The sequence below is a fragment of the Frieseomelitta varia genome, unplaced genomic scaffold (genome assembly GCF_011392965.1).
Source record: "Frieseomelitta varia isolate USP_RPSP 00005682 unplaced genomic scaffold, Fvar_1.2 scaffold_198, whole genome shotgun sequence".
Lineage (NCBI taxonomy): Eukaryota > Metazoa > Arthropoda > Insecta > Hymenoptera > Apidae > Frieseomelitta > Frieseomelitta varia.
In genome coordinates, this window is record NW_025109727.1 from 55,414 (window position 1) to 71,304 (window position 15,891).

The following is a 15,891-nucleotide window of genomic DNA, read 5'->3' on the forward strand; positions in this document are numbered from 1 at the left end:
ATCTATACGTAGAACTTCGTTCTCTTCCAATTTGTGTAGTTTGCTAGTAGGTCAGTCGATAATACCGTTCAACAGCTTTACAATTTTATCGTACGAGTCTTGACGTTAATGAGAGATTTTCATTCTACTTTCTCTCCTTTTTTTTTAACGTACAACTGCAATTTAGACAGGAGTGCCCGATAATGTTACGAATAATTCAAACGATTAATTTGAATAAGTTAATCATTAAATGAATAAAATTTTCGCTACTAATATAAAATATATTTTACACGTAAACTGGAGACATTCTGGGACATTTAAAATTCCAAAAATCTACAAAATATTTGAAATCATAATAAAATAATATCTAATATCTAAACTATCCAAGGTAGAGCATTTCTCATAATTTTAACAAATAAAACAAATTTCCATTTAGAATCAATTTCTTCAATTACGTTCACAAATAATACACACTGATACTTTCAAAATAACGACTTAGTAATATTGTTTCTTTCAGATTTCGTATAAGGAATTTATTGTATATTCCACGTGTACTTTTCTTCTTGTATTTACGTTTTACTTTCTATTTTTATTATTGCTACGTCGTCATTCTACCGTAAATCCTGCATTCTATCTTCTACCCTCGAAACTCTTAGTTTTCCACCGTGAGTCGCAAACGTAGTTAACAAACTTATCCTCAAAACCGAGCATTCCCCGCGAGAATTCATTTTATCCATCGGACAGAAATAATTTTAACTTTGCAGAAAATGCCGTGGGCACATACCACTCGGAGCGGTGGTGCCTTAGCTTCGCATGTTAAGGGCCGTGGCGACGATGATGGACTCGCTTGACGTTAAGTCGCCAGGATAATCCGAGATTTACACAGTCGTCTAGGCCACGATTTTCCATCGTTGTCGGTGCCGTAGCGATTATGTGGCAGGCGGGCGTAAAACTGCAAGTGCCCCACGGTTTGTTTAAGGTTATTGAACTTTTTTACCAGGCGACGTTCGTTCCATCGTCGTTATAAAGCTTCGTCCGCTCTCGTATTTCTCTAATTTACGGTTTTAATTAAAGAGATACGCGAGGCGGTTCGTCTTAATTAAACGGCGCGCGACCAGCCTAACCGGATAAACGAAGTACAATTTTCTAATATGCGCAATCGCTGCGACGACCGAGAAACCAAAGAAATCCTTAATTCGCGATCCGTCACGATTCGTTTTCACGACGTTTGAAACGGAGCTTTAAACGATACTACTGGCCTAGAAAATAAGGGAAAAGACGGCGGAACCATCGAAATGGAAACGAGAAAAGAAAGACTGAAACGAGACGCTGACTTTGCGTCTTGATACTTTGCGAATTGATCGAGACAAAAGGTTGGTCGACTCGAATCAATGATGACACGGAGCGAAAAGACGCGAATAATAATGGACGATATTACGAATGTAACGAAATAATCAGGCATTGCAGAATGTACGGAATGAATGAAAAGTCATGTGGTCTGTCTATGAAACTGTTATGTGCTGAGATGTGCAGGATTGAGAAATGAAAGAATCTGACTTCGGTTTTTTATTTGAAAATAAAAAGTAATTTTTGCACCGTTTAAATCCAGATTTTTGCGGATTAAAAATTTTATAATCCTTAATTTCTTTTTTTATATCATTTTTTTTAGAAAAATGATTTAATGTATTTACGAAATATATCGGTTTTGAAGACTGAAAAAAAAAAATTAAGTGTGTGCATATGCCTCATTATTGGTAGGTAAAAATAATACAAATAGATTGTAACCTACGTGATTTAAAATAAATATAAATAAAGTTTATTAATTTAGAAATTAACAGATACTCAAAAGTCCCAATACGGTGATGACGAAAGATATTAATCCACTCTTTCAATCTGCGCTCTCTCTTTCTCTCTCTTTCTAACGTCTCGCTACTCTCTCCAAGTTTTCACTCTACCACGACCGATTCTTTCTTTATGATTCCTTCACCATTTATGTGAATCCTCGAAACCTTTGTCTCTTGCTAATATTACCTTAATGTTTTAAGCCCTAAAATTTGGGTAGCTAAAACAAATATTCCCAGGCCTGGCCTACGATATGAGAATTGTCTCGGACACGTAGGTCTTGAGCCAGACAAAAAGAAGTTCCGAGCAATTTCCCAAGTTTCCTTACCCGACATTATTGATTCTAATAAATCTATTTAACACAAAAAATCTAATGCATTGTAATGTGCAAAACACTTTACTTGTGCATTTTTCATAAAAGAGGAAAAATTTCAGAAAATTGAATACATTTTACGACCTCGGAAACGTATTACCTGCGACAAAAGGTTCATGTTCAAATAGTTGATTACATTTTACGATCTCGGAAACGTGTTATTCATGTTCAAAATCAAGAAACTTATCGTTATTCAGTATTCTATTGACAATATATGACAACATAACATTTTCTATTATCTTGACATCAACAAACATTAAATAATCATTAAATAATCATTAAACTTGGTGGATACTAATGAAATTTGGGAAAATATTTGCAGTAATAAAGGAAGTAGATTTGCAGATAAAAGTGACAGTAGTAAAGTAGGAAAGCATTTGTATAATATGAAAAGAAATATTTCGAGAAGATAATAAACCTAGTAGTAAAAGAATTTCTTTAGTTTGCCATTAAAGGATAATTTGCAAAATTCCGAAATTAGTTGCGACTGCTGCACAAAATTCAAAAAATAGGTGAAAATATAAATTACTGTATTTGTCGAAAGGCTCAGACGTTGGTGAAGAGCATGTGAGATTACATAAAATGCGAAATTAACTCTGGTGCTAATTTAGCGACGACTAGTAAGTATCCCCGTGGGTACGACACAGCTTAACTCTCGGTCGCACATAAAATCTTTTGTTACCCTTTATCTTCACCTTTCTTTGCAACGTTGCAGGAGGAAAAACCAAATAACAATCAAACAAACAAAAAACAGAAATTACCTGCAAAATAACGTGGATTTGTCGTGGTCGAGACAAATGCTGCCATCGTTCGTGAAGATCAGAACTAAAGTGCCACGTTGCCACACGATTTACTGTATAAAATGAAATGCCCATCATTTTTTGGAAGAAATGAAACTGAAATTGCACGATACGATAAATTTTGATTATAAATATTGCATGAAACATTAATTTTTAATTAATATATTAAGATTTTGTCAGAAATTAACAAAACTACTACAAACCTATCGATTAATTTATTACTCTCTTCTTGTAGATCATTATTTTTAACACAAGTAAAATTTATGATTATAGAATTGTTATTTTGATGCAACAAAGTATCGTAATTAATGTGGTTAACATAAAATATCAAATAATATAGAAAAGTACTGTAATTTTTGTATATATCACTTGAATACGTGAATCTTGTATATAAATATTAATTATTTTACAAATGAATATGTTGCACAATTTTTTAAGTTGAGAAAAATAATGCATATAGTTGCGTCCTCTTTTTTATACAATTTATATAATATTAAATTCAATATTTTTTATATAATATTAAAAATTCTATCGCTTCGGATCAATTGCTTAAATAATTTACACGCGATGAAGTCGTGTAACGGCGTTACTTCGTCTAGATAACAATAATGTACAACAATATTAACAATAAAAGCACGTTCAACATGAAAGTCATAAATCATGCGGTTTAAAGAAGCGCAATTCAATAACACAATTATTGTACATGCAACAAAACATAAGTTAGCTGTAATTTCTCGCAATATTTATAATTTATAAAACGTATTTTTTAGAGAATTGTTAATTTTAGAAAGTTGGGGATACGGTAGAAGATCGGAAAGGATAATTTTCTACCTGCACTCATTGTTACTTTCAACCAATAGGCATCCTTGTATTTAAGCTTATATTGCGCCTGTCTGAACTATTCTTCACGCGAGACTTCTTTATTAAATTATTATATCATTAATATTGCAATAGAATTTTTATTAAGATGAAATAGTATATAATAAAATAATCAGTAAATTTGTTTCTTAAATAATTGAAATGTAAAATGTAATTCATTTCCCACTGCGCCCTCCAGATGGCGCTCAACCGAGACTATATCTACGAGGTATATCTACCTGCTAGGTTCTTTGTGCTTAAAACTGTAAGGGAACGCCATATTCGTACAGTAGCTGGTTTGATGCGGGCGTGTAAACGTGTTGTCTACTTATTTTCAAATACTAACATTTCATTATTTATTTACACGATATATCGCGATACAAAGTGTTCCGTGCTTGGAGTGTGTTACGTTCGATGCTGCAGTTGACTGAATTTCCATCGATATATGGAATAATCTGATAGACGCGAGTGATTTTGTGACTTATGGACCTTCTTTCCCTCTGGAGTCTTCACCTCGTAAATTGTTTACAAGTTCTTCACGCTGCCTTGCAATTAAATAGAGCTCGCAGAACGTATTATTCGCGTTAGGAGTACAATTTCGTTTTCAGAAATTGTCGGCAAGCAACGGATGAACGTGATACATCTTTACTAGAGGCATTTTCACGTTTTATAACCTGACAACACGTTCGAAGTTTTTCCATCCCTATCATGTCATTTCAACTTTGACGAAGTATTAAGTAGTACGTATCCGAACAATGCATAGTCTTTGTATTCCCGCATGTTCCCGATCACGTGTAGAATGTTCGAAGGGAAAAATTCGCGCGACCAAAAATTAATCACCGACAGTATCTGCGCATTTTGTAAAATGTTCGACGTTCTTCTGAAAATAGTCTCAATTTTTTACTTGTCTTTTTCCAGGATTGTGTTTCTCCATTATCGCTTAATTGCATTCCTACACAAATTTTCGCAGGCTTTTCTATTAACTTCTTCGTTTTTATATAACGTTGTAAAAAATTTTGTTTTTTATAACGAAAATTATATGTAAATGTAGATATCCAAAATGGTTTAAATATGATAAGTTTAACTCAATGTTTTATAGTTGCTATTGTATCAGATATATTGGGTTTATATCTGTTTATATTACTTGTATATTAGAAAGCATGTGTAGAAATAAGATTTCATTGAAAAACAATGTGTAATAATTATTTATTAAATTTATGTAATGAGATCTATTTTCATTTTGTGTACTATTATTTTCTAAAGACGTTATTATTTTGCTATATTAGGGAGGTATTCTAGTATGATGAACAAGTTTTTTATACTTCTTTACAAATTTTTTTAGTAAAATGGTATTAATATAAACTACGTTCCTACATATTATTTCTGATGAATGATCAATAAATTTTTGTTGAATTTCAATTTCTGGTATGAAAAAAGTATTTGTTGATGGTTGCGATGATTTAAGCCATTTTACTTATTAGAAACACAAAAGTTCAATTGACTCTTAATTAAAAAGAAAGAAAAGTATTGAAAAATGAAGGAATGGCAGTAAAAGTTTGGAAAAGTTTTGATTTCTCTGATATTCTTTTGTTTTTAAGAAGGTGTAAAAATTAGAAAAAGTATGTTTTGACTTAATTGTGATATTTGCTATATAAATACGCTATAAAGACATATACAAAATCTGCTCAATCACTACAGTAGTTTTTAAAATATGGCAACTATTTTGAAAAACATGGTTTTGATAAAAACCTATTTAAAACTTTTAAACTTTTTTCACATTTTATTTACCAGTAATCTGTCAATCTATGTTTCTAAAGTTGTAGTTTTGATGTATATAAAAAAAAAAAATCAATTTTTCAATTGGATTACACTAAAATATCTCCTTAATGTAATTATTTTTTTAATGATACCAAGTAACGTTACTGAAATGATACTAAAATGATACTGAAATGATACTAAAAGTTTTTATTACCTCAGGATTACTCATGTAAGGGTCTAGTGCAAATACATCCTGGCATTAGACTTTCAAGTGGGTAATCTAGGGTTAATCTGTCCATCAGTTTGTAAGAACTTTAAGCATTCTAAAAATCAATTAAGTGAAATTGTCATTTCAGATTTGAGACAAGTTATTGAATGTCAAAATGTGGTCATCTCAAGGTAATAATTCAAATTCAAACAACTCATCCAAGGAAGAAAAAAATTTGCGTACATTAGGCATGACATCTGCTATTAGTGTAGCAGAACCAAAGCCTAGTGATTTTACTAGGACAAATGAATTAAAAGAGGCATTAAAACCCTATAATGTTTTTGAATCTGAGGAAGAACTGAACCATAGGATGGAAATTTTAAGGTACGTATTTCCCTACTTATGTTGTATAATATTGATATCGAACACTACTAACTGTACATTATGTTATTTGTTATGATTCATCAGCAAATTAAATGCACTGGTGAAGCAGTGGATACGGGACACTAGCATTGCCAGAAATATGCCACCCAATGTAGCTGAACAAGTTGGCGGTAAAATATATACTTTCGGTTCATATAGGTTAGGGGTACATCACAAAGGTGCTGATATAGATGCCCTGTGTGTTGTACCACGTCACATCTATAGGTCGGATTATTTTAGCTCATTCTTTGAGTTACTGAAAATGCAAGAAGAAGTTACAGATTTAAGGGTATGTACTTTAGATAATATCATATAATCGTATCATTAATTGTCACACAGTAAGTAATACAATTCACAACTGGAGTTATTACTAGGTGATTAATGATAAAAATCTCTATTTTAATATATCAAAGATAAATCATACATAAAATATCTAATGAATACTTAATAATTACTTATATTATTTAATATATTTTAGGCAGTGGAAGAAGCATTTGTACCAGTAATAAAAATGAATTTTGATGGTATTGAAATTGATATGTTGTTTGCCAAACTGGCACTAAAAGAAATTCCCGATTCAATGGTTAGTATTTGATTTAAAAGTATTAATATTTTCCCTTCTTCTATATCTAATATTGTATATCTAACAAATTTTTTCATTTATGTAGGATCTTAGAGATGATATTCTTCTCAAAAATCTTGATCAAAAATGTGTAAGAAGTCTAAACGGATGTAGAGTAACAGACGAAATATTACGTTTAGTGCCCAATATAGAAAATTTTAGACTGGCACTAAGAGCTATCAAGTTATGGGCAAAGCGTAAGATGATATTCCATTTAATTTTCATGCGTCATGAGATAAGACAAGTGTTTCTAATATATATAATGCTTTGTATATTTATTTTTAGGACATGGAATATATAGCAATGTATTAGGATATCTAGGCGGTGTATCTTGGGCAATGTTGGTTGCAAGAACATGTCAACTTTATCCAAACGCAGTCGCAGCAACTTTAATAGAGAAATTTTTCCTTGTATTCTCACAATGGAAATGGCCACAACCAGTTCTTCTAAAGCAACCTGACAATGTTAATTTAGGTTTTCCCGTTTGGGATCCAAGAGTAAGTATTATTTCGAAACATATATTTTTCTTGTTAAATTATGTTATATACTATTAAAAATATTTTAATTCAATTCTTTTTTGAAGGTGAATATATCAGATAGATATCACTTAATGCCAATAATTACGCCCGCGTATCCTCAACAAAATTCAACATTCAACGTGTCGGTGTCAACAAGAACTATTATGCAAGAGGCGTTTGAGAATGGACTTTCCATAACGGAAGAGATTATTATGGGGAAGGCAACGTGGGATAAATTATTCGAACCTCCAAATTTCTTTGGCAAATATAAGCATTATATTGTACTGTTGGCAAGAAGTTCAACCGCTGAAGACCAACTCGAGTGGTGTGGGCTTGTCGAGTCAAAAATACGACATTTAATAGGTAAAATATTGAATACATTAAATACATTCAGTTAAATTATGTAGATATGATAAAATTCTTCGATGGATGTACATTAATCAATATTATAGCATACGAGATGTTATATAGAAATATTAATCGAACGATCATGTAAATTAAGTAATTTGTAGATAAAAATGTGAATTAATCGATGACGCTTACAAATACTTAAAAGTCAGCTATCTTGTTAGTTTGAACATAAATTAAAACAAGTTACTTTTATTGTTATATAAATTATTCGAATTTTCTATATTCTTCGTATCATAAATTTATACACTTTCCACAGGAATAAGCAAATTTCAAATCAGTGAATCTATGTCTATTCTAAAAACATCGAATGTTCATTTTGTTAATATTACAGTACTAATAAACCTTTTAAAAATAGGTGCATTGGAAAGGAATCTACACATTAAATTGGCACACGTAAATCCGGAGGCATTTCCGCCGTTAGAACCAGAACCAGAAGGGCACTGTTCTATGTGGTTTATCGGTTTGCTATTTGCCAAAAGCGAGAATTTAAATATTGATCTAACGTACGATATAAAATCTTTTGTGGACTCAAGTAAGTATATTGTAACACGTGTTATGAAATTAAATAATTTAATTTCAGCAACTGCTTCTATATATCTATAAATATATTAAATTATAGTTCTAAGGCAAGCAGAACAGCTGAACATGTTGAAGGAGGGTATGTGGATCGAAGTAAAACACGTGAAAAAGAAGGATCTTCATACTTATGTATCTCCTAGTTTGCTTAAACGGGAAAGAAAAGTACGGGTCAATTTCATTTTTCTTGTTTGCATAAATATTGCGCAAATATAGAATATTAACGATTCTTTTCTTACAGATTTCCGGAAATATACATAAAAATGGAAATATTGCCGGGAATGGTAATAATGGTGGCGTTTCCCCACGAAATCAAGGAGATGTGAACAGCAGGAAAAGATTATCCGATCAAAACATAGACACATTCGGGAAAAAACGGAGAGTCACCGATAACGAACAACAAGTAACACATGTATGTATTGGAAATACAATTTGACTAAATATTATATATTATATTAGAATAAAAATAATCAGTAATTATGATAATATGTTCGCAGGCAGATGGATCGTTAGTGGTTCAATCTTGTGGCGAAGACAGCAATTCCGGATTTAGCTTGGATGAATACAAACAAACATTGACAGCTACTAAGGATGTAAGACATTGTACATATAATGAACAATAATCATCATATATCAGGATTAGGTAACTACATATAAAAATAGAGCATAGTAAGACAGTTTCGGATTCGTTGGAGAAGAAATTATTTTTTATTAATTGGGTTTGTGCGGAGGTAAGGAGCGGAGAGTACAACATTATCGATGTGATTAGTTTATTTGCAATGTTCCGCTTCTTTCTTTTATTTTGATTTCTTAATACTTGAGAAACAAGAATAATTTTAACTGTTTCGTTATTCAAAATGTTTCAGGAGGGGCCTACTGGTGCATCTACAGTAGCACAGGAAGGATACGTTTGCACTTGATCACTGCAGGATTACTACCTCAAGTCGATCCATAGATGCTCCTCTGGGCCATCTAGACTGTAATCACTTTTCATGCAACCATCCACTGCCTACTGTAAGTCCCCCCATTTCCTAAAAGCAAAGCAACGTCATGCGAAGAACATTATCTATTGGAGTCAATCGATGCACGACTGTATGACGAACGCTATAATTTTAGTATTTATGAACAACATCAACAGTCAATGGGAACAATTATGCCATGAACGAATGATTGTGCCAGTGTCTGTGATGTTACTTTTTTATCGTAAATCGCGTTGGTCATATTGGGAGGCCATGATTGAAGGGCTAGTAGTAGCAAAACATCACTAAATCTCTAAGGTTTATAATTTTATTTTTATATTTCATTTTGTACATATCACTTATAATCATTTTTATCCACAAAATTATTAAAAACGAGAAAAAAAAAGAAAAAAAGGAAACTATGGAAAAGGAAAAAAGATAAAAAAGACACAGTGTTGGATCTAGAAAGATCAGAAAGATAGTTCGTGTCATTACGCTAAAATGCGAATAAGTAAACAATATTTTGTATTAGACTTGATGCTTCTATTAGGATTTTCAGCAATGAAAAGAAAGAAAAAAAAGAAAAAAAAAAAAACGAGAACTACGAAGTTTTTGATGTTTCGAAGGTGAAACATATTCTTGTATAAAACGCATTTCTTTAATGCATAAATAGATAAAAGATATAAAAAAAAGAGCAAGTATATTTAAGTTGTAAATAATTAATACATTATTATTTTCGCTGTAAATTACATGAAACGATTTATCTTCTTAAGTCTGTAAAAGCATAACCGCAGTACGATAGTAGATTTTAGTTTCTTCTCTCAATTATTTTATAATATCCCTTAGCTATTTATACTATCTATGCTAAAGGAGTATCTCTCTCCCATTGAATATTAGTTGCTGTACGAACTCGATTCTGACACATACAGCATTGTTTATATTTCTCACGTATGAAATGTCTAAGAAAAGAAAAAGTTATTTTTTTCTTTACCGTAACCAGTCGAGTAACAAAACGAAAAATCACCGGCACTGGCATAACAGATTGAATGTTTCATTTACAGAAGAATCGTTGATTGTAGCACTATTAGATTCGAGTTGATAGATTACTCATAGTAATAGTCTGTAAATGAAACATCTATGAACAAGCCATTGACTATCTTTGTTAACGATCGTGTTACGTTAAACGATGTTTTTCGAATGGAGAGCTTTCATTCGCAGAAGTTATAGCTTTAACAATGCAACACGGGACTGGCATCTGGATTCTGATTCGAATCGTCAATATCACCTGTTGGTGAGTTTTTTTCAGATGTTCGATTGTTTTCAGTTCCCTTTCAGTTTAGAAATTCTATCCTGTAATCATCTCCCCGATTCTATCTCTTTTTCTTTTTTCTTTTTTTTTTTTAATCATTTTATTCTTACTCTCCATTTACGAATTACCATTGTGTTAAAGGCATGTCGATTAACACGTCTCGAGGTGTTTGATGTTCACTCTTTAATAATAAATAATATTATATATATAATAAGTATTACATTGAAACGCATAGGTTTATCTCAGGAACTAAGTATTTGCAGGGTAACCACCGCATACAAATTGCGACCTTTTGTATCGATTTATACATTAATATTGCGACAAAAATTAAAAATTATTTCCACGCATCCATATAATTATTATCATTTCTTTCCACACTGTATCCTATATCTTTTCTGTCGTATTCAAATCCGTTTGATGTACGATTATTTCGATACTCTGCGAATACTGTAGTTAATTCTATTGAGATTAGGGACCATTTCGTTGTTTGTACATATTCGTCGTAATCTCGAGATCATCTCTTTTTCTTATGCGGCTTCTTCTTTGCTCGTCTATGATTTACGTTGCGTCAATCGAAGTATAAATGTATAGTTGAAAAATTAGAATATTATATAAAACAATTACTCTTCTACTATTTCTTTTTTCTTCGTTATAATTATAGTCAAGTTAGATTCATGTATGATACGTATTATATTAACATTATTTATACCGTATCCTATCATTTCGTTATGTCATTCATTCTAGGATTTGTTTGTTCATGTAACGCGAACATTCGAGATTTTTTACACGTCTAGATGAATGTACATAAAAGTTTCGACAGTTGAAGGTGATCGATTTAGATGTAAACCGATGAAAAGTTTTCTTACGAAGGAAATATCGACAATCTACATGGCTTTCCGTTATCAAGAATATTATTTTATTCTGCTATTCGCGATGAGAAATTATTCTATCTGTAAATATTTCATTCCGATGTAAGAATCAATCTCAATTCAATGGTCGAATTGAATTGCATTATACATTTGATATCTGAGAAAAAGAAAGTTATTTATAATGTTAACGATTAATAGCTTTCTTTGTAGCCTTTATCATCGGCCGATTTTAGATTTGTGTCAGGTGTAACAAAGATCTTGTATAAGTGTTACATTTGTAATATTATTTCGAACTTTCAGAAATTGTCATTCATATGTTGTTTATAATTTTTTCTTTCGCTTTCTTAATCTGTTTAACTCTGCTCATTCGTTAGTTTTAATCTCCATTTAATGTCATTAACGAAATAGATTTTTATCAAGTGTAACAACCGCAGTTTCTTTTATGTGAAATAAACTTTTTTTTTTTAAATTAAAAAAAACTTCAAATTTCACAGTGAAAAATGCTATTACAAACCTAGCTATTACGAACTATTACAAACCTAGCTACAATGATCTTGGCTAGCTACTATTTCAATGTTGTACCTAAAAGAATACTTTGTTGTGGTTAATCGAAACTATAAAATATTGTCGCAGTTTAACTTGCTGTTACTAGTCTAACAATTGTTTGAAAAAAGAAGAAAGGAAACTGATCCTAAAACGGTAATAAAGTCGTGAAAAGAGCTCGCATAATATGCAGAGAAGTGCCTCATAACATATACCTACATTTTATATTTAATCGACAGTTTAAGAAAGCCCACTATAACACGATCTACTTTGAAAGTTTGTTCTGTTTGCTTATTACTGTACTAATTACGGTACGGTTGCACTCATACCATCATTGCGTGATCTATTTACAACAATTCCAATGTTCCTATTTTTTTTTTTTTTTTTTTAATTAGAACGAAGGATATGTTGAGTTGTAACCTTTTTCTCTTATAAATAAATTAAAATCCACAGTTATAGAGAGGGTCACACGTTCGCGTAAAAATTTATGTTCCTTTTTATTTTTTAACCAATACCAAATGTTTCTCGGTTGCTCGTTTGTTAATGAATCTGATTTTTTAATCGTCGCGCTTTCCATAGACCGAAAATGTAAGACGCGTTATTTATAATCTCTAAAGAAAGGACTAGATTTTGCGTAGAAAAAGTTTTGTTTTAGTTCCCATTCTTCGAGTTCAATTAACTTTCTTCTACTCTTCTACTCGTTCGATCAGACTAGTTTTCGTGCAATATGTAAATTTGTAGGAGTTCCCGATCGATTTTTCGATTAAACGTAGCGATAATCGTTTGGGAACTATTAAACTTGCATACTCGATTAGAAAAGGGGAAAGTTACGATTACAGAGACATTTTATTTGAAAAAATACACATTTCGCGTGCTTGTGTGAATTAGCGGTTTAAGAAAACCTAAAGGATCAACGTAACCAAGCTTTTTTGTATTTTTTCGGACAAGATCATATCTTTGATCGGAACTTTTTCCATCGTTTGTTGATAATTCCGTTCCGAAATCAATTTCACGAAGTTTGAACGCGATATCAAAGATTTTTCGAGCACTTTTTGCAATACGATTAGATTAAAAGAAGAAGAAAAAAAAATGGCAGCTAGCGACGCTCAATGAAGATGCTCAGGAAACAATTTTCTATGATTAAATTAAAGTATCGTGATATCAACGAATTCTACGGAATAACAAGAAATTTATATTCGACGTAATATATTTTCAAATAGTCCAGACTTTCCTCGTCGTAGAGTATTTTCGTCCGACTGTGTTAGTTTTTAAAATTTCGCAATAGCTTTGGAACTTTCGTTGTTTCTCTATCACTTATTTTCTTGAGTCACGCTAATATTATTATTAATACATTTATAATAATTAAAAAAAAAAAAGGAAAGGAAAAGAAGAAACACTGTACTTTCCTGTAGCCAATTTACTTATTATCATAGTTATAATGATATAGTAATTGTGATTTTCTTTAATATTATTATTATTATAATTATAATTATCATTGCTATTATTTGGTTCTTTGCTATCCATATAGCTGTTATGCGAAGAGCAACTAAAACGCAAATTGTCGTACATTATTGTACATTCAACATCATCTAACGAGGGAGATAAAAAGAAAATGCGATTGAGGTGACCACTATGAATAGTATCGTGAAGTTTCACGCAATACTATCGGGCAGATCAATATAAGAAGTGAACATCAATATTATCCTCGCGCGTAGTAAGAAACAAGTGCAACAAATACCACGTTCTTTCGTTACGTATGACAAAAGAAAAGGACCGAATGAGATCGTGCATTCGAACTCCATTCACGTATTTATTTTTTTTTTTTTTTTCTTCGTTCGAAAAACGTCAGACATGTCTGTAGCACATTCTTGTGTCCTCGATCAATTCTCGAGAACGTCGTGTCGTTTCTCTCCGTGTGCCCGGCGCGACGTTCTCAAATCGACAAACCGATAAAACGATTGAAGCAAAAAGAAAAAAGAAAAAAAAAAAGGTAAAACAAACGGTGAACGGCCGCTATTCGTTACGTGCACCTCTTGTACAATAGACACGAATGAAAAAAAAAAAAAAAAAACCGAGTAAAAAGAAAAAAACCGAAAAATTCGAAAAAAAAGCTGCTGAAGGCAAAGCTAACTCTATCGGTATGTTTGCGAAACGTGCAAACTTGGAAGGTTTCTCTGGAGAATCCTTCTCGGCCGTTGTCCTGTACTATAATCCTCTCTTTTTCTTTTACTCTTTCTCTTTTCCTATTTCTCGCGAACACGTCGCGAGAAGACCAAGAACGAACAAGACGTTTAGCGTGAACACACTCACTTTCCATTCACACACAGAGGACAGCACGCACGAATACATGCGCATAGTTAGAGATACACACAGATAGAATTTCGTACACGCGCGTGCATACTCGTACACGTATACATGCACAGAAAGAAAAGGACCTCGTGGCACAGACGCATGATTTTATATATGGAACATAATTCTGGGAGGGAGGTAACCGCGAATGCATCTGCGAGACTGCGTGTTAACATGTGAAACGTGTGAGTCATTTTTGTCTGAATGAAGAAAAAAAGAAAGAAAGAAAGAAAGAAATAAACAGCATCGGATACATTACCATGTGTTTATGTGCTTGTACAGTGTACACATGGCTGTCGCGATACACCGACACACGGTCCACGTTTCTAAAACGAAAAAAAAAAAAAATGTCCGTGCATGCTCGTGCGAAATGGTATGGAATCAATTTTTGTTTTTTAGTGATCGAGAGTCGTACATACGTATCACGGTCATACGACACGCACATTGAAATTCCTTTGGGTTGTCGATACACTGACGAAGAAGCCGTTCTTTGTCGATGACTCAACTTTGAGAAACGAAAAAAATCACAGGATATTTCCGCGTGAGGAAAGGGCGGAAACAAGCAGTTCTCAAAATCGTGCTAAACCGTATTAAGTCAGCTGGGAAACACGAGCTTAAATAATTGCCCCTTAAAATAATTGCCACCATAGTTAAATCAAACGATTTGTTAACTATCGTTTCACCCTTTCCATTTTAATTTTCGTTTCTTTACATTTTGTGTCTTTTTTTTTTTTTTTCTATTTTTATTGAACGCGGGTTTGTCAGTGCAGCGTGTCTCTGTTTGACCAAGACGTCCACAAGATTCGGCCGCTGCATCGCTAAAAATTCACCTCCATACCATCGTGCACGAAGCAAGCAAACGATAAGCTTGCACAAGCAAGCACACACACACACATATACACACATACACACATCGCGGCCGTGCATCTCTGTTTCTGAAACGAAACGCGTGCAAAAGTTCTCTGGTCTCTGTTTCTTTTCCGTGTTTGACTGCGAGTAACCCTCGAGGAAGATCGACCGTGTCTCTCTGGATCGGCGTCAGAGGTACACGACGATGCACACTGTTACTTAAGTTCCTGCCACTGAAAGTGTACACACACCGTGCTGTAACCGTGCAATGGATCGTGGCGAACCTCGCGGCGAAAGGAGAGAGAGAGAGAGAGAGAGAAAGAGAGAGAAAGAGATCGGTGTATCGCGAAGGCCGTATGCGCGTTAGCTGTTACTCCATTCGTAGGATCGAGGTCGTTGTAAAGAGATAACACACGACGGCAGGGTCCACGTGCTTCGACCTGGCAATAGGGACGATTACTTACCGTGAAGCACGAGTTATATGCATAATTTGTATCCGCAGTTGTACACTCTGTATCTTTCTTGAATAAACTGAAATAAATTTTTCTTTTAATTCCTTCAGCCAACACGCCCTGGTGCTCGACGACGATTAGATAGAATGACACAACCCGAGACAGACCATGATACACGCGTAGATATGTTCGT

The 15,891-nt window shown here is 33.0% G+C and overlaps 1 protein-coding gene across 3 annotated transcripts; it reads left to right on the plus strand.

The window, feature by feature from the left end:
* The first annotated feature begins 4,147 nt into the window (after nucleotides 1–4,147).
* On the plus strand, nucleotides 4,148–15,812 carry LOC122526831 (poly(A) polymerase type 3). Of its 3 annotated transcripts, XR_006306223.1 has the most exons (13): nucleotides 4,148–4,592; nucleotides 5,967–6,202; nucleotides 6,287–6,530; nucleotides 6,720–6,824; nucleotides 6,910–7,060; nucleotides 7,149–7,360; nucleotides 7,447–7,744; nucleotides 8,148–8,324; nucleotides 8,412–8,533; nucleotides 8,610–8,780; nucleotides 8,866–8,961; nucleotides 9,235–14,457; nucleotides 15,279–15,812. XR_006306223.1 is itself a non-coding variant. In XM_043650397.1 (12 exons), exons 2-11 carry the CDS (start codon nucleotides 5,994–5,996, stop codon nucleotides 8,989–8,991), a joined length of 1,815 nt encoding a protein of 604 aa, XP_043506332.1. In that variant the 5' UTR covers nucleotides 4,148–4,592; nucleotides 5,967–5,993; the 3' UTR covers nucleotides 8,992–9,011; nucleotides 9,235–15,812. The 3 variants fall into 3 exon arrangements, 2 of the variants coding, with proteins under 2 accessions (XP_043506332.1, XP_043506331.1); XM_043650397.1 differs by having other exon boundaries at nucleotides 8,866–9,011; nucleotides 9,235–15,812; XM_043650396.1 differs by having other exon boundaries at nucleotides 9,235–15,812.
* The last annotated feature ends 79 nt before the right edge of the window (nucleotides 15,813–15,891 follow it).